The sequence below is a fragment of the Ciconia boyciana genome, chromosome 3 (genome assembly GCF_034638445.1).
Source record: "Ciconia boyciana chromosome 3, ASM3463844v1, whole genome shotgun sequence".
In the NCBI taxonomy this organism is placed as follows: Eukaryota; Metazoa; Chordata; class Aves; order Ciconiiformes; family Ciconiidae; genus Ciconia; species Ciconia boyciana.
The window spans coordinates 56,031,650-56,049,551 of NC_132936.1; the positions used below are offsets into that span (position 1 = coordinate 56,031,650).

General features: G+C 41.1%; 1 protein-coding gene across 1 annotated transcript in view; it reads right to left on the bottom strand.

The window, feature by feature from the left end:
* ROS1 (ROS proto-oncogene 1, receptor tyrosine kinase) overlaps window positions 1-17,902 on the bottom strand; it is a 76,411-nt gene that overhangs the window by 19,509 nt on the left and 39,000 nt on the right. The window contains exons 30-39 of the mRNA XM_072857892.1: window positions 12,733-12,965; window positions 9,923-10,099; window positions 8,719-8,893; window positions 8,132-8,249; window positions 5,869-6,056; window positions 4,579-4,671; window positions 3,734-3,869; window positions 3,151-3,313; window positions 2,810-2,874; window positions 3-132 (exon numbers count right to left, since the gene is read on the bottom strand). Of these exons, the coding sequence (XP_072713993.1) occupies window positions 3-132; window positions 2,810-2,874; window positions 3,151-3,313; window positions 3,734-3,869; window positions 4,579-4,671; window positions 5,869-6,056; window positions 8,132-8,249; window positions 8,719-8,893; window positions 9,923-10,099; window positions 12,733-12,965 (1,478 nt within the window). The remainder of the gene's footprint in view (window positions 1-2; window positions 133-2,809; window positions 2,875-3,150; window positions 3,314-3,733; window positions 3,870-4,578; window positions 4,672-5,868; window positions 6,057-8,131; window positions 8,250-8,718; window positions 8,894-9,922; window positions 10,100-12,732; window positions 12,966-17,902) is intronic.

The window sequence follows — 17,902 nt, forward strand, 5'->3', positions numbered from 1 at the left end:
ACCTTTTGCTTTCTGGCTCCTCGTAAATAGCTACGTAGATCCCCTCCTTCCATCAGCTCCAGTATAAGGTACTGAGGTTCATTGACCAGGCACACGCCAAGTAACTTCAGAATGTGGGGGTGATCAAATTTACTAAAGAGAAGGAAACTATTGTAAGATTACGTATGAGATATCCAGCTGGTTGATAGCTAATAAAGTGCATATAGCTGCAAGCAATGAATGAGCAGTTTGGCCTTTACAATCCTGCCTCTACCAACAACATGATTTAGTAACTCACAGTGCCTGGATTTGCTCAGTCACGGCGAGAGTTCAGGGACATCCTTTCAAAACACAGGCTTACACTGTACTTTGACAGGTACTGTAATGCATGCATGCATATTAAAAGCACACTTCATCATATTTCCAGGAAGCAAAGAAAGGTAGCCAAATGGCAATCTCATCTAGGAATAACATGAATTGCCACCTGTACATTAAAGCTATCTATATTATTTTAATAGAGTACTTTTACTACTATATTCACAGTAGAACTGTTGATTCAGAGAAATGCACGGAGAAAGGTAAAAGCACAAGGTGCAACATATTATTTTCACAATTCAGAGAATAACTGTTTCTCAAAGTACATTTTCAAGAGAAACAAAATATGCATGAGGAATACTTGCAGATATGCTAGTAATTGCCTGTGTGTGTCCAAGAAGATAGGGATTACCACAGAGCCATCAGCACTCTCAGATCTAGCACTTTTCAAAGAATGAAGAACATTTATTGCCTCTGTCAGTGCCAGTGTTTTTACAATCACATTTCTTGTGTTAGAAAATGGTTTTCCCTTCACACTGCTGTGTGAAAGGACTTGCACCAGCAGTCAGAGAAACTTGACTTTATTGGGGAAACCAGTGGTGTCCAAAGTGCTGTCAAATGCACCAGTGTAAACAAACAAATAAAAAAGAGGGACATTTTCCTTCTAACCTCTTTCAATTCACATGCTCTTAGGTGTGGGCAAAGACTAGCAAAAAGTGTGATTTTGAGTTTGGCAGTTCCCCTCGGCCCCCAGTACATACCTCTCAATCAGACAAACTTTGGCACTCTCAAGAGCAAAAAGAGGGGAAGGAGCACCTGGCACTTTCCTTACAGCTCGCACAGCCCGTTCTTCACTGAGCTGTCATTCCTTACTTCCCAAGTGATGGGATACACCCAAGAATTTGCTGCATGTATTTGTACACAGTTCACTCACCAATAACCAATATCAAATTACTTTTTGACATACAGGCAACTCAATTTTCCCACTGCTGCATAGCAATAATAGAAGAAACAAGTAGTCCTTGCTTAACTGGGACAGTATGCATAACACTACAATCCAAATTTTAATAAAAATCCAAAAAGGCAAGCAAAATAAAAGTTGCATTTAAATATCTAACATCAAGGTTTGTAAACAATCAGGTCCACTTATTTTTCCTGTCTGCCCTTGGTTTCATTTATGAGACCTTACGGATGAACATCAAGAAAAATCATTAAGCCCTCCACAGGAGAACTAAATCATTCTTTTTTCTCATTAAAAAAAATGAAAGATTTAAAGCATATAAAACATACCAAATTTTTTTATTATTGTTTAATGACTACCAGGAATATAAAACATTCAAACTTTTCTATTCTCTTTGTTTCCATGTCTCATTGTATTGGTGTACATATGGGCCCACATCAGTGTTTACATTTAAATGTAATAATTCCCAATTATATATTTTTCCAGGATTTCAGGTTTTGAATAATTAGGTGCAAAAAGAAAGTAGAATTGGGGAAGCTTCAGAGATTTTACCTATGGGCACATATAATTTCCCTAGTACACAGAAAAGAGACCTTAACTGGGTTTATGACTGCCAGGTAGACTGAAGATAGATTGTAGGAAGTTTACACGCAACACTTACTCTTTTTCATTAATTTACACTTCAATGACATTGTTCTATTTTGGTTTTCACAAGCCTCTTACCTCATTCAATGTACAGTGTGTGGAAAAAGTTAGGCAAAAAAATGCAAGACATTCTTTTAAAAATATGCGAACACAAAAAAGAATGCTGTGAAAACCAATTTCAAATTTAATAATACTGTGTTTTCTGTTCAGGATATAAATCCTTCAGTTTTCAAAAGACGCTTCTAAGTCTGCACTCATGAAATAAAAGTCAGAGAAGTGCAGAAGTGCATCTGAAAACTAAACCACACTCTCAGTCTTATGTTACCAGCTGAAAACTTCATCTGAACTTCTATTTGTTTCTGTGAAGAGTCTGGAAAACAAGATTTCTAGCTGACTTACAGACCTTTCTGTGTGAAATTCTCGCACGGGTGACATGCATTATTTAAGTCTACCTCAATAGAAGAGGTATGTGGCAGCCTCTAGCGGTAAGTATGCACATTTTTAAAAAACAATTTCCACAGTAAATTGAAACTTCAAGGCATCAGCTTATTTTGATATGTTTATTTTAGTAAAATGGGATTAGCCAAATATTGCCCAATTGCCTTTAACAACTAACTTAGTTTTAGAGGAGCAAAGACACTGAAATACATCAGCCCAAACCCCAATAAAACCATGATATAAGCATACTGAACTTGCAGTCTGTATCTTAAATTTTTCTAATCAGTTTTATAGCTTTATTTTCATAAGATTCATCAGTAGTGATTTAATTTTTTAACAGAAACAGGAGAACATGCCAAAAATGCCACAATAATTTGTTTAGAGGAAAGTGTTACTTTCATTCCTCTTGAAGGCCACCACACTCACATGATACTGGCTTCGAAGGGTGCCCAGTGGCAAAGCTGTCCCTACCTCATTAAGTGTGCCTCCTTCAAGAATTCACTCTTCTCGTGGTCCATTGCACCCTTCTTCAAAGTCTACTTGACATAAAGCAAAAGTGTAATAACACTTAGGTCACCACCACCATTATCACGTAGCACTTCAGTAAAGCAATCAGACATAGACATGGCCTTAAATACACATTATTTTCCAGCAATCATTACAAGGAGATAGGCTCAGCTTTAACTGACTTGCAAGAAATACTGCAAGGAAATGCCCAAATATGTCAACACTTGTTTCTGTGGTATAACCTCTGAGCCAAATCGCTCTGCCCATCTGATTCTGTTGCCAGAGAAATACACAGCTGCGGTTACCTTGACTGCTACTTTGGATTCTCCACTTCCATCTGCCAAGATATCTACTGCAGTCCCTTCATACACCTCTCCAAATGCTCCGCTTCCTAACAATTTGTGTAAGATCAGTTTGTTCCGAGGGAAAGCTGGGAGTGATTCAATCTCTGCTTGAGAAGGAAGAGTGCTACAAAACAGCAATATTAGTCACTTGTTAATACTTAAGGATGTTTGAAATGTTATTAAAATTCTTCCTCAAATGAAACTGGTACTATTTGTCTCATCAGGTACATTTAAGAGGAGCTCAAGTGAAGCCTGGATGTTTTGGAAGCTATTGGAAAACAGCAGGTCTTCTTCCTTCCCCATGCACTTGCATTTCTTGCCAACGTGAGTGTGCAGGGTGGGCTAGGGGCAATCCAGGCCAGGGTGCACAACAGGGAGCCAACATGGCAGGGCGTACTTCAGAGCAGACCTGCCCTGCAGTGCAGATGCAGCCCTTAACTCCACCTTGAGGTGTCAGGGGTGAGTGCACGGATCCAGTGCACCAGTCCAGGGAAGCCCTCTTTGATGTTTTTGTCCTGAAAATACATTTGCCTCAAGGACATACCTTACAGCATAACAAGCATTGGCTAGTCCCACTGTCTCAGCCATCCCCCTGAGTTGGGCTAATTCTTTATCTTCCTTGATAAACACTATCTGTCCAGGCAAGGTCTGTTTTCTGGATTTCCATCTTTGTTGCCATACTGGAACAGAAAAGCAGACTGTCAGATATTTCACTCTGAGAGCATCCCAGAGTGCGAGCAGGCTGAAAGGGTACAGGTTTTTTGTTATACTGTTCAACATGACTCCCCAGCAGCTCATAGAAGCAAGACGTTTCCGTCTCGCCATCATCTTTTTCCCACAAAACACAGACAACTGCTCCTTTAGCTGAGAAATCAGTCAAGCATCCACTTCTGTATGTGGCAAGACCCAAGCCCGAAGGGCTGCTGCTATATCCCAGGGAGAGGATAAGGAGTGAGAGGGCAGGACCATCACATGTAGACCTCTACATCTCAGGATAATCTCTACATCCTTTCTTCAGGGACAAAGCTTAAGAGGAAAAAAATGGGACCCTTTGGTGAATAAATGCAGTACCCAACTTGAGAATTATAAGGTACAAGTTTTTATAAGGATACACAGGAATATCAGAGTTCCTTCAGCATTCCTGTGCTCTCCCTGCAGGGAATCAACAGCAAGAAATGCCTGAGGATGGAGTGAATTGGTATTATGGAAAACATAACCAGTCATCTCTAGGGCCTCAAAGGATGAGAATATACAAATTCCTGCCAGCTCCCACCCTGGGGATTGTTCAGCATTTCCCTAAACCTGGAAGCCGATCATCTCCCACCATCCGAACTGCATTTTTACTGAGGCCTGGCAAACCAAGGATATGCAAAAAACTCAGCCACATACCAAAACCAAATAGCATGACCACAGTCAGGCCCAGCACAGCAACTCCAATCACAGCAGCAATGGCAATGATGGTGTCTGGGGAGATCATAGTATCTGTTAAATAGAAGGGGAAAATTGGTTAATGACTCTGTATACAAACCACATCAGTCCTATGGAGCTGAGCAAACCTGAGAGAACCCTTGAACTGCCTGCTGTGCAAATGCCTTCCTTTGTACAAAGCTCTCTTGTGGGCTATATGTAGATGTCTACACTTGGTCAGACTAATCCTCCTCCCCCAGCTCTGGGCCATTCCTGTGGTGATAACCTACTGTGTACAGGGAAAGAGAAAATGCTGAACTGTTTGACCACTCAAGGTGGGATTTTCAAAAACAGCCAGAGAGTGTAGGTCTAACATTCTGGCTGAAGGCAAGAAGTAATCCTCACATCCTCACCCAGTGTGGGAGCTTGCCTTTATTTCAAGAATCATACCATAATGCAGAGTGCAGGGCCACAGAGACAAACCGGTATAAATGAGCAGAAGCAAATTTCAGGCCCACTGTTCCATGCAAAAGAACCTGGATGAGCACTAGCAGCTGGGGTCACCATATGTCACCATTTATTACCTCTTAGACACATTACCTATGCATCAACATCATTATTAAAATAGCAGGTCTATCTTCATAAATTGGTATGATTATTCTGAATAAAAATCTTGATTAACAGAATAAGAAAGTACAGGTGTCCTGGTTTCAGCTGGGATAGAGTTAATTTTCTTCCTAGTAGCTGGTAGAGTGCTGTGTTTTGGATTTAGTATGAGAATAATGTTGACAACACACTGATGTTTTAGTTGTTGTTAAGCAGTGCTTATACCAAATCAAGGACTTTTCAGCTTCCCATGCTCTGCCAGGTGCACAAGGAGCTGGGAGGGGGCACAGCCAGGACAGCTGACCCCAGCTGGCCAAAGGGCTATTCCATACCATATGGCGTCATGCTCAGTATAGAAACTGGGGGGAGTTGGCCAGGGAGCAGAGACCGCTGCTTGGGGACAGACTGGGCATGGGTCAGCGGGTGGTGACCAATTGCATTGTGCATCATTTCTTTTGTACATTCTATTATTATTATTATTATTGTTATTATTATTATTATTATTTCTCTTCCTCTGCTGTCCTTTTAAACTGTCTTTATCTCAACCCACGGGTTTTACTTTTTTTTCCTGATTATCTCTCCCATCCCACTATGTGGGGAGGGTGAGCGAGTGGCTGTGTGGTGCTTAGTTGCTGACTGGGGTTAAACCACAACAACAGGACATACCTTCACCCAAAATTATATCCTTGCTTGTGCCACTGTATTCACCAAGTCCCAGCACATTTGCAGCTGCCGCTCTGAACTGGAAAGTTCCTTTTAAGTTCTCGGCATTCCACGTGCAAATACTGGCACAGGAGCCGTTGTAAACCACTTTCCACAAGGACTTCACTTTGCTGGTGTTGTCAGACTGCTTCCTGCAACAGGCACAGCAAAATAACACAGGTATGTCATTAACGAAGTGAGGGCTGTTTACTGCTTCCCCCTCTGCTCTTCGCTTCAGTTCCATGGCCTTCACAACGTGTCTCTGCCTGCAGGAAAGCTCAATCTGGTTGTGGGGTTTTGGCTAGAGAGCAGAAAATTGTACCATGCCATTTCAGCAATGCTAGGAATCACACATCTTTAGCCTGGCATTGGAAATGAAATACTAGAACGTTTTAGACATAAAAAGCTCCAGCACTCTTTCACCTGTTTCAGTGTACACCTCACAGCCAAGATTTCAAAACCTTCTTATTCATCTTTCAGAAAAAAACAAACATTTATTTTTGTGTCCTGCTAGAGGTTTTTGCTTTCCTGGGCCCAGAGTAATTCAGTGGCTCTTGTGCATCAGGTTTCACAAGCTAAACAGGAAGCAAGTCATTGGCAGTGAAGACACAATTCTTTAGCTAGCTAGTTTCCCATACTATCTGCTGACTGCTGCGTGTATTTCTTCCTTTCCCCATTGGACTGAGATTGATTGCTCACAATAAATTCAGAGCTGATTATTCACCAACCAAAAGAAGACCACGTATTTAAACTTGAAAGGCCATATCTGAAATATCATTTCATGTCACACAGGACTGTAATATTTCATGTGAAATGACCTTCATGAGCATGTCAATCATTCTCCCAACACACTTTCATGCAGAAAAAAGGTCAAACACTTCTAAACCAGAAAGACATAGGAAAACTATGTTCATCTCCGTGGTGTGTACACATCCCTACCAGAGCTGTATGAAAAACAGGGGTTATTTCAAAGGGCTACATAAATATTTTCTAGAATACTATGCAACTAACCTAACATTTTTCTACGTGGTGTAAAAGGACCATGAGGCTCAAAGCAAAATTCAGTCAAAAACATCAGCATGTGCACATTCAAACTGCAGGAGAAAAGCTTATTTCATTAAACTTAAAAAAAACCACCTCAGTGATGCATTATGATTCCAGAGATGAATAAGAAACTGGAGCCTGGAGAACACAGTGGCTAAAGCACAACCCTGACACAGACCAACGGGTTATCCCTTCTTTACCCATCTACAGCAAGCCAGGTACAAACTGGCTGTTGGCATATCAAAATTATTGTGGTCTCATAGCATGCAGGTCAGTACTGCTGTATGCTCACAGAACTGTATGGAGGAAGCTTACAACACCAGGAAAATATGTCTGGGTGAAAACTTATATAGGTAGAGTATGCCTGGCTCCACAGCGCTGCCAGTCCTTAGCTTACATAAGCACAGAGTTAACTGAGGAAAAAGAAATAATAGCTGAGTTTAAAAAATTGCTTCCCTCCATCACTCCTGATTTTGAACAATGTCATAGGAATATCTCAGAAGATGGACCCTCCTCAGTTTTAAATAATGCATTAATTAAGCCTTACACTTACTGCTTTAAACAGACCCCTCCAGAGTCATGGTCAAAAAACGAGAAGTTTCAAAGTCACTGCCCACAGCAATATACTCTAACCTGTCTGTTCAGCCCTTCCAATGCCAGTGCAGGAATAAGTGTGAACTGGCACTCTATAGATGCCTAATGAGTGTGACATGTATAGTCCAGGCAATTTGTATTTGATGACAGAGCACTTTAAAAATTATCTAGTCATCTCGTGTCGGTGGGAATACCTTATGATTCTTTATAACACCTGTCCATGAGTCCTCTGAACGCTAAGATATTTCTACATATATTTTAGCTGAAAATACATACTAGATGCGTGAAATTTGTGATTTGAAAACAACTTCAAATCTTCTCCTAATTCACCAACATATATCCAAATATAGCCCTGTATTTCAGGGTTGGTCTGGAAATGTTGTTAGAGTATATTTTCTTCTAAGATTTCCAGGAATTTCTGGAAACGCTGGCTACTTAGTTTACCCACGACAGAGATCCCATGAGAAGGATCATTTGCGTCATTGATATTTCACTCTTCCCATCAGAGCCAAACTGAAAGCCCCCCGCACACACACAGATTTGTTCTGGGCTGCTCCCTACCAGAAGAGTGCCTGCATGCATAGCTTACCTGCTTTCTAAGATGTAGTAGGTCAGGTTGCTTCCATTGTCATCAGCCTTTTCCCACTGTACAGAGTTTTTAGTGTCTTCTGCTCTTTTTGGAACTCCTGGCTTACTGGGAACACCAGCTTTGGCCAAACAGGGGGAAGAAACAGAACCCTTAAAATGTGTTTATCGAGAGACTATAGGCTAATAGGCAAAGAGCAAAATTTAGAGGTGCACATGGGTGTTTAGACGTACAAAAGGACTGAGGATCTAGATCAATAATCCCCATGGATTATTTCCTTCTCTTTGTGATAGACAAATTCCAAAATTTTCATTCACATGCAGCCTTTCACCAGTAGTTATGAGTTCACATGAGGCATTTCATTTCAGTTTCCCTCACTCTTTTCCTCTGTTCCACTTGGAAGTGAACCGCATTTCTTTCCTCCTATTACTTTTGCAGATATGGTGCTGTGTTATTTATTTTTCAAATACACACAACTATTGGCTCTTACTATAAGAAAATTGCCTGCTAAATTTTATGAAATATTTTGTTTGATTATCCATGTCCTTAAAACAGTCTTAAAATCTTGTTATCATACACTAAGCGCTTACCTGTAGTTTTAAAGCTTGTTGAAGAGGAAGTGCTTTTCACTCCTGTAATATAAACTACTGTTACTCTTACAAAGTAGTTGGTTGAAGGAAAAGTTCCTGTGAGATTGCATGTGTAAACAAGATCTGCTGTACATGTAGTGCTTGCAGGAGAAAACCAGTCACTTTTTGTTTGCCACTAGAAAAATAAAATATCATCATGGTCAATGTTCTTGGTCTGCTGAAAAAGTGTCACAGTTCTATTCCTGGGTAGATTAACTACTTTGCCACCTTTTAATATCGTAGGGGAGAGATTACTCATGTGCTGTTTCAGTCATGGGACTTTGTCCCCTTAGAGACCAAGGACACAAAACCTAGGTTTTTTCTTTGTTTTCAGGAGACCTACAAGTCTTGGCAGCCACAAAGGACAACAGATTAAGTGTCTCCTTTGCACAGCCAAAAGGAGCCTTCCCCTTCCTTATCTCTGTGCAGCTTGTATTTCTGGATCACCATGACATGCCCATGAGTTCAGCTTGCCATGATGCAATTGAAAGGAGGCGGTTTAGTGAAATTGTGCTATGAGATTTGTTTTAGGGCAGATGGGAAATGTTTGGTGTAGGCCTAATAAATCCGATTATCTATATTAAGGAATTTATGTGATCTGGTTTAGCACATGACATTTTCTGTGTCCAGTGGTCCAGACATGAAAACCTGAAGCTTCCATCCATGCTGCTGTCACTGCAGCACTCACTTCTACAGTCTGCACTACTGGAACCATTTTTCTCTCCAGCATTTTCTCGTAACTTCTATCACAGGAAAATAAAATTCAGATACTAGGTTGTACCTGATATTTAATGCTGGAACCCCCTCTCTTTTCTTTCTTGTGCAGAGCAGACATAGGATTTGTAGCTACCAACCAGGTTGGGGGAGGGCAGTGAGGAAAGAGGGAGGGGACTCTACTGAAACAGGAGACCCTAGAGGAATTCTGGTGGGGTCATCCAGGATGTCCTTTGTCACTATGGAGTATTAAATGCTGGACCTGCACTCCTCCTTGTTCCTGGCAAGCACTGCCTCCATCCTGCCCCTTCTGAGCCACTAAGACTTACGTCACCATGCCCAAATTAACCACTGAGACTCTTCATATACATCCTGCCACCCTGTCCCGCTCACCAGGAGAGAGTGCGTTAAATTTGCTCTGATCTTGAAAAACACTAAGGGGTATTTTTACCTTACGCAGCTCAAACCAGAAGCTGGTTTCATTGACATGCAGAGGAGCTCTCCATTCTAGCTGGAAACTGGTATTTCTGGGAACTATGTTGACAGGTGCAGGTGGAGCCTCAAATGTTTTTGCAGTAACAGGGACACTTTCGGAAAACCAGTTCTCGTCGGGATGAAAAGCAAGAACCTAATAAGGAAATGGATGAACTGGACGGTACCAGACCAGGTGGAAAGGTGGCTTTAGCAACTCCAAGTGTTTGGAAGACTAGGTGTTTTCAAACAAGACAATATTCAGGCAATATAGATAGAGGTGTAGAAACATTTTGAGCCTCACAGCTGCAGCGTTACACATCTTCAGCCTGGAAGTTCATGGCCTAGAGTCCCCTTCCTCAGAGACTCTTCTTAGTTTCTCATTTCATCTTTCTACCAAGACTCATCTCTTTCTAGACCTTTCTGAAATGCCACAAGCTCTTACACAGGCATGCAGATGTCACATCACACGCTGGGTAGTGTTTTAGAATCACAAAAACACAAGGTGAGGAGGTGCCTTAGCACATTGCCTTCCACTAAGCCACAATCACATATGACCTACGTTTGGGTATGCATACTTACATACATACATATAGGTGTATAGGTATATGTGTATATATGTATTCCCCATTATACCATCCAAATAATTAACAAAAGCACAAAATCAAATTAAGGCCAGATCAGATCCCCTCCAGCCATCAGCTGAATGTTCTCCCAGCCCATGCATGAACCGTGAAAACCTCTCTCTGACTGTATTTGTGATGCACCCAGTGTGCATTCTGCAGACAACATGTTTACTTGGTTGCTTTTGAAAATCTCACTCTGGTGATAGCCCTGCTATCCAGGTACATAATTTATTGTTTTCCTTTTAACCCTTCATCTGTAAAGGGAGAAGCAGTATGTTTTGTTCTTATCAATCCACACTGGACAAGTTTATTCCTCTGTTATCCTCTAGATGCTTGTATACCAACTATTTACCATTTTGACCTAATACAGTCCTAATAATACCTATATATGTCCTAATATAGTCCTAGTAAAACTGGATATGTCCTTAAAATAACTTCAGGTACTGAAGTTACACAAAGTGGTCCATAATTTCCTTGTTGAAGCTAAGCGTGACCTTTTTTTTGCTAGTTCTATGGGACTTCCTCTCTTCCAAAAGTTACAGAAGATAATCGTGAACATTCACAGACTGTTTTAAACCATCTCCTTATGTAGTTCAAGGCCATCAGATGCTGTTGACTTAAATACATATAACCTACATAAATATTCTTTAACCTGATCTTTCCTTCTCCTGATCTGTTGTGCTACTGTTGGCTTCATGCAGTTGTGTTAAATATCAAGTCACATGTCTCCTGTTCCTAAAAACTAAACAAAAAAAAGCACTACGTACTGCAACCTATTCTTCCTTTTGTCTTCCTCTTCAGCATACTAACAGAGCCTTCCCAACTGCCTTTTTAGTCCTTGCTACTTTGAACTCCTTGGTTCCTCCACCTTCTTGATTTTATCCCCACGTCGTTATTCTTTTCTGCTCATTCTTACAGCAATGACACGTGTTCAGGCATGTAATACCACCATTACTTCAGGATGGTGCTCCCCCTGCCCTGGCTGTCCAAAACACCTTGCTGCCTGAGTCTGACAGCAGGGGTGGCAGGGGGGCTGATGTGTTTGCCCCTCAATTCTCACGATTCATAGCCCAGCATAACTACACAAGCCACCAAAGTCTTTGTGCGATGCTGACGTGGAAGTCCACATGAACTGCAGCAGCTGATAGATGGATATCCCATTCTGCTGCTTCTGCTAGCTAGCCTGGGGCTGGCCTATTATTATATTTCCTATCTTCCTCTGTCTATGACTTGCCTGGACAGTGGAAGAAACTACTTCTTCTGTTGCACTGACATCATATCTCAGTGAAATCCAAAATCAGGGGGTTTGCAACCACCCTTCAATATTCTTGTCTACAGAAATTGTCTTCAAAGGCCACCAAATAGCCAAGCCCCAATTTGCATTTTTAAGTCATTGTTAGTTCTCTGCATTTGTTAAAGGGTCAACATTGATATATTGTTCTCGTTGTGAACTTTGCATGCATATTTTATAATATACTTTTATTTAAAATGTGACCGCTGCAAGACAGAATCAGTCAACTATTAATGCAGTCATCGCCTATATCTCTATGGATATATCAGATACTTTTTGGTTTATTGGACTAAGAAAAAATATTTTTTTTTGGCTAAATGAAAAGTTATTTATTAAAGGAGAAGCAGCAATTGGCAAAATAGCCAAGTCTGCTCTTGATATAACATATAGAGGTTTCCCCGTTATGAAAGTTTCAGATATGTTGCTTTCCTGAGAAAAGCCTTTATCTTTTGGCCATGACCCATTTGCACTCACATAGCCCTGTTTATTGTACTACACCTAGTCCTTCACAAGCAGGTCACAGTTCCAGGTGTCCTCCTCTGAGAACAGAGGTTACCCATCACTTGACCCTCTCTTAGCATGTTGCATGAAGGATCAGGGCAGTAACAGCAGGATTGCAGCAGAAGCTCCTATTTACTCTTGAGATCTGTGATGTGCTCCCCAAACAGAAAAGATCTCAGTTCTAAGGATTTAATCTGAACAACCTATGTAGGAATAAACTGTGATGTTTAATTTTCCTTAAGACTAAAGGACTGAGATAAGTCTGACAAGTTTTGAACTCATATTTTCAAAACACACATATAGCTTTACGGAAGAGCACTCTAAAGATTTGCAAGTTAGTGAACAAACAGGTAAAGCTGCTTGCAATTATACCTTGAATAAATTGTTTGTTCCAGCTTGGAGCCCACTGACAGACCAGGCAAGAGTCCCATTTGGAAATTCACTTTTTTGCAAGGGTGTCGCTGGGACAGGAGGTAATAAATTCACAGAGATTTGATAGCGGATGGATTCTAGAGGTCCATTTGGCTTCAAAGGTTCACTCCAAGATATGTTGATGGTGGTGTCAGACAAAACCACTGTCTTAATGGAATCAACAGCCTCTGGTACTGAAACAGAAGAAAAATTAATCTCCTTTTAGGTACAGATCTTGCTAGAGGTTTTTTTTGTTTGTTTGTTTTATTTTTAGAGGAGTCAAGAAATGTCACTGAGGAAAGAAAAAAAGGGCTATAAGCATATGAATATGATCCATTTATAGGACTGACACTCTACACATGTAAAACTCATATTCTTGTATAGTCAGTCAGCTGCAGACAAGTTCAAAATATTTTGAGGGACTTTTTTAGTATCTCCTCGGCTATCCTACCATGCAAGCAGACAAAAAAAAACCACCCCAGATTCTGTCCTATACCTCTACATTTATAGTCATATCACTGAATTCCTGCACTCTCTTAGTTTCCTAACTAGGGTCTCAGATGTGAGTTTAGTATGATGCTTGCTTGGATATGCACTAGAAAAAGTACCCATGCACTATTCCAATTGGAAAGTCTTTTCTTGAACAGTCTGAAGTCTGAAGGACAAAAACCCAAAACTCAGCATTGTTTGCCATCATTTACAATTTTGCTCAGAAATACATGGTCTGGCTGAGCTGTGTAAGCAAGGGTTGCTGGTCTGATGTCTATGCCAGCTGGTTACTCACAAATTGTTTTGGAAAAATCAACCCTTCCTTTGAAGCTTTGAGATCACAGACTTTGAAATGCTATATGACACACTCCAACTCTACATTAAAAATTCTTTTTTCCTATTGAACTGTCCAGATAGGTAAAAAGTTAAGTCATTACACTATCTAAGTTCCCAACATATCAGAATGATGAGTACATATGCTATAATTTATGTCCTAGTAGCAAGACAGCAGATTATTTAAGTGAAATGTGCAGAAGCTAGACTAGTAAAGATTGCAAATTTCTCATTTCACTAGCTAAAACATATGTGGAGTAAGAGTGACACTCTGTGGCAAGAGCACCGCATTATTTTTTCCAAGTTGTCTTCCTTTTTTCATTCCCTCTATCTTGCTATTTGTTGGAAAGCACAGATTAATCCAAGATTCTTTCATTTTGTTACAGAATTGAGGGAAGGACAGAGGGAATTCACACAGCTTCAGAGGTGTGAAATAGTGTGCACACTTCAAGAGGCTCTAGCAGCATCTGATTACAATTTAAACTAGCAGTTACATTCATGAAATTGAGAACATAATTAAGTGCCAGTACACATATACATTCTGTTTACAGCTGGTTGGAAATTTTTCAACAAATTGTGAAAAGCTCTGAATGCTGATACAAATACATATTAAAAATGCTCAGGGTTTGGGGGCTGGTGTGGGGTTTTTTTATTTTTTGGTTGTTTGGGTTTTTTTGTCTAGGACTTTATTTTGATCCCAACGCCTTGTTTTGCCCCAACTAGAGAAGCCCGTTCTGAGTTTCAAGTTTCATTTTAACTTGAGACTGAAAAATTCCATTTCAGTGGAGTAACCCAGTCTCCCATTTCATATGCTACCTTTATGTTTCGCCACTGAAAGGGTGCACATTGCTGCAGGATGGCTCAGTTTACCACTCAAAGAAGCAACGGTGTGAATTCTTGCTACATCCCAGTAGTATTCAATCTTATTCAATCAGTGTGTCATACAAATTTTACAATACAGATGTGGATTCCCATGCAAAGAATTGAAATCTACTGATCATAGGCCAGCTTTTCTTTTTTTTTGCCATGGACTCCTTAGGAATATGCTCATAACATTCAGAGATCCACATAGGATGAGAACCTATTTGCTTGATGCTGCAGATGCTAAGAGATCTGAATGTTAAGAGAAAAAAAACCACCATGGTTGGAAGAGAACTTCCAAAGTATAGCATCTCTGGATCCCAAAAGAAGAGTGGTAGTGTGCCTGCACCTCTTGTTCCACTTTCATTTGAAAGATGAAAAGAGGTTCATCTTAGACAGAGGTTTTCTTAAAGGGGAAAAATGTGACTGCTGCCAGGACAAGAAACAAGGAATGATCTGTGCATAATAGGAGCCACCAGCAGCTCATACGTGATGCTCTCCTGTGGACAATGGTGGCAAAAAGAGAGGTTACTTTTTCTATGGATGAGCCTTTAAAGAAACCACAGAGTGCGCGTCCCCAAGAAAAGAAGAGAGGGAAACAGGGTCCCTGGCATGTACTTGTTGCCAGCTATTCTGGATAAAATGTTTCCTTGGGCACAGTTGATCAGTAAGGGAAGGAGACACTGAGACAAGTAAGAAAAACACAGTGACTGAAACACAGTCCTTAGGACTCCTGCTGTGGTGTGGACAGCCCTAGATGCATGGCACAGTGATATCCCCATAACTGCGCAGTCTGCACAGCTGTATGTCAGCTACAGCCAGCCCTGCTGTAGCTGGGTTAAGTGAGCTAATGCCCAAGGACCAGGTGCTACTATGTCTCTCAATTTCTCTCCCTCACCCTCTCTCAGAGAAGAACTGCTCCAACTCTGTAGGACAAGAGCCAGGCAGGAAAACTAGCAAAGGCGGAGGCTATAGCATTCCCACACAACTATAAGGTAGGTACCATCTAGGTACCATCTCCCTAGGTACCACCTAGGTACCATCTAGGTACCACCTAGGTACCATCTCCCTAGTCTTTCCCACAAAACACAAACGGGCTGCCATGTAGGCTTGGCTATAATTCTGCCTTGCTGACCTGGGTATTATCAGAGGTGCCTGATGGTTCTGCAAATGATGAGTTTATGTGGATCAAGCTGACCTTGGCTGGTGACACCAGGCACAATAAATGGAGCAGAGCTGCAGAGCAAATCTGACACAACAGAAGAGCAAGCAAGTGCTATGCATACTACAGGGAATAGCTAGCACTCATTACAGTTTTCCATGTTTTCATCAAGTGAGTCCAGCAGCATCACTCCACTGATGAGAAAATTGTCTAAAGAGCAGCGCAAAGCCAACTCCTCATGAAGACAGGTACAAGTGCATGTGCACACATACACATGCAAAACAAGAAAAAGTGCTGAGCAAGGTACCTCTATTGGGTTGGGCTGCAATGCAAGACCACACATGCAAAGGCATAGCATGCATCTTTGGATGATCCTTTTCTTTCTGAGAGATGACAAGAGCTTCAGGGGAAACTGGGAAGGTAGCTGCCCCACAGCTGCAAACAGGCAGAGTGAAGCAGGGAGTGAGCAGAAGCATCTTCCTGCCCTAATTAAGGTATTTCCAACCACAGGAGGCATCTAGCTCAGACTAGTAGTATTCTCAAAGAATAAGGACATCTTGAACTCGGGCTGCCTATGAATCTCAGTTGCCCTTGTGGCATTTGAAGAAAGCTTCTGGGCCCTGTTGGCTCCAAGGACAGATGGGAGACATGCTGGCACTCACAGTGCCAGCACCTGGGTCTGCATTAAAGTGCAGCAGAGAGTTGAGTTTCCTCACTATGACATGCCCCAGGTTTCATCAAGTATGACAAGATGAGCAGTCAGTAGTTTTGGACTCAGAGGTCTGAACCCACAAACAAAAACAACATTGCTGGTTTCTATTTAGTTAGGGAACTAAGGCAGCACCAGATCTATTTTCTGCAATGGGAACTCCAGAATAGGGTGGAGAGGATAACTATGAAGGTAAAGTATGGAGGATGAATGCAAGAGGAGAAGACACAGTAAGAAATATACCAGTAATCAGGCAAAACCGTAGCTTGCTATGATCAGCTGGATAATCAGTGTGTGCCGAGTGGAGTTATAGATCCCTCATAATGTAACACAGGTGACACATCAACAGCAGAACTGTTACAGAAGTCCCCCATTTCTTGTTCTGGAAAATGTGCCCTAAATAAAACAAGTGTGTTTAACATCGCTGAGCTCTCTAAGAGAGCACTGAAGAGACGGACAGTCCTTTGGAGTATAACAACAGAAAGTGAAATTTGCAAAATCACACACCCAAAGCAGGAAGTGCAGGAGGTGTTAACCTAGACAAGTTTCTTGAGCTACATCATCAGGTAATATAGCACACATATGTATTATGTGAGGTGAAAACCGGCTTTATAAACTAGGTATGCTGCAGAAGTGCAGGTCCAGCTCTCAAATAATAAAGAACCAGCTTGAATAACAAGCTATATAGAATTTAGATGCTCTTGATCATGCTTTCTTTTCTCTTTTCTTTCATTTCTCATTCTTTTTTTCAAAAGCAACTTTGTACTTAAAAGAAAACCTTTAAAATAAAATACACCTTTCACTTGCACTGCATCTTGTCTCTTATGGACAGCACTATGTGCAGTTTTCCCCAAATGTAGACTTGGCTTGTAACTTTGTGAATGCTTCCTGCTTTTCCAGAACATGAGCTGTGCTCCTGTTATCCTTTTCTAGGCTGCAGCTACTTGCTCCCTCAGATGGTGCTACAAGTTCTTGTCCCTGTCCTCTTCCATTGCATCAGCAGGTCACACCTCATCACAGACTACAGAGGTAGCTCCGCTTAAACAGTTACATTTGGCTGCCTTGCCATCATATCTTGGCCTCTTGCCTTCACTCATACCTCTCTCACCCATTCACTCCCACCAAAGTTTCTTAGCTTTCTTGTGCCATAATTAGTTAAGTTTACTGATGTAGGTATTTATTTTTAGGTAATCCCTAACCAGTCCACTCTCTGCCCTAAATGTCACAGTGAACATTCAAGTTCAAAGCACTGCTCCTAGCTTTCTTCTTCCAGTGTGAAAGGGACTGAGAAGGGCACATCAAAATTCTTGAAACCAGCTGAAAGTGTGCTATTGGCATTCAGGCCCAGAGAATTAAAAATGAAATGTCTTTTCAGCCTGGGTCACAATAAATCAAATCTGCATTACCCTAAGAAACAGTAATTATGAGAATAATGTCAAGCTAAGAGGAAAAATCTTAATGCCGAATGAATACATAACACACATTTAAACATACATAACCACATATACATTCAAATACAACTTATTAAAAATGTGGTCCAAGGCAGAAACTGCAACTGTTTAGCCACTTTTAACCAT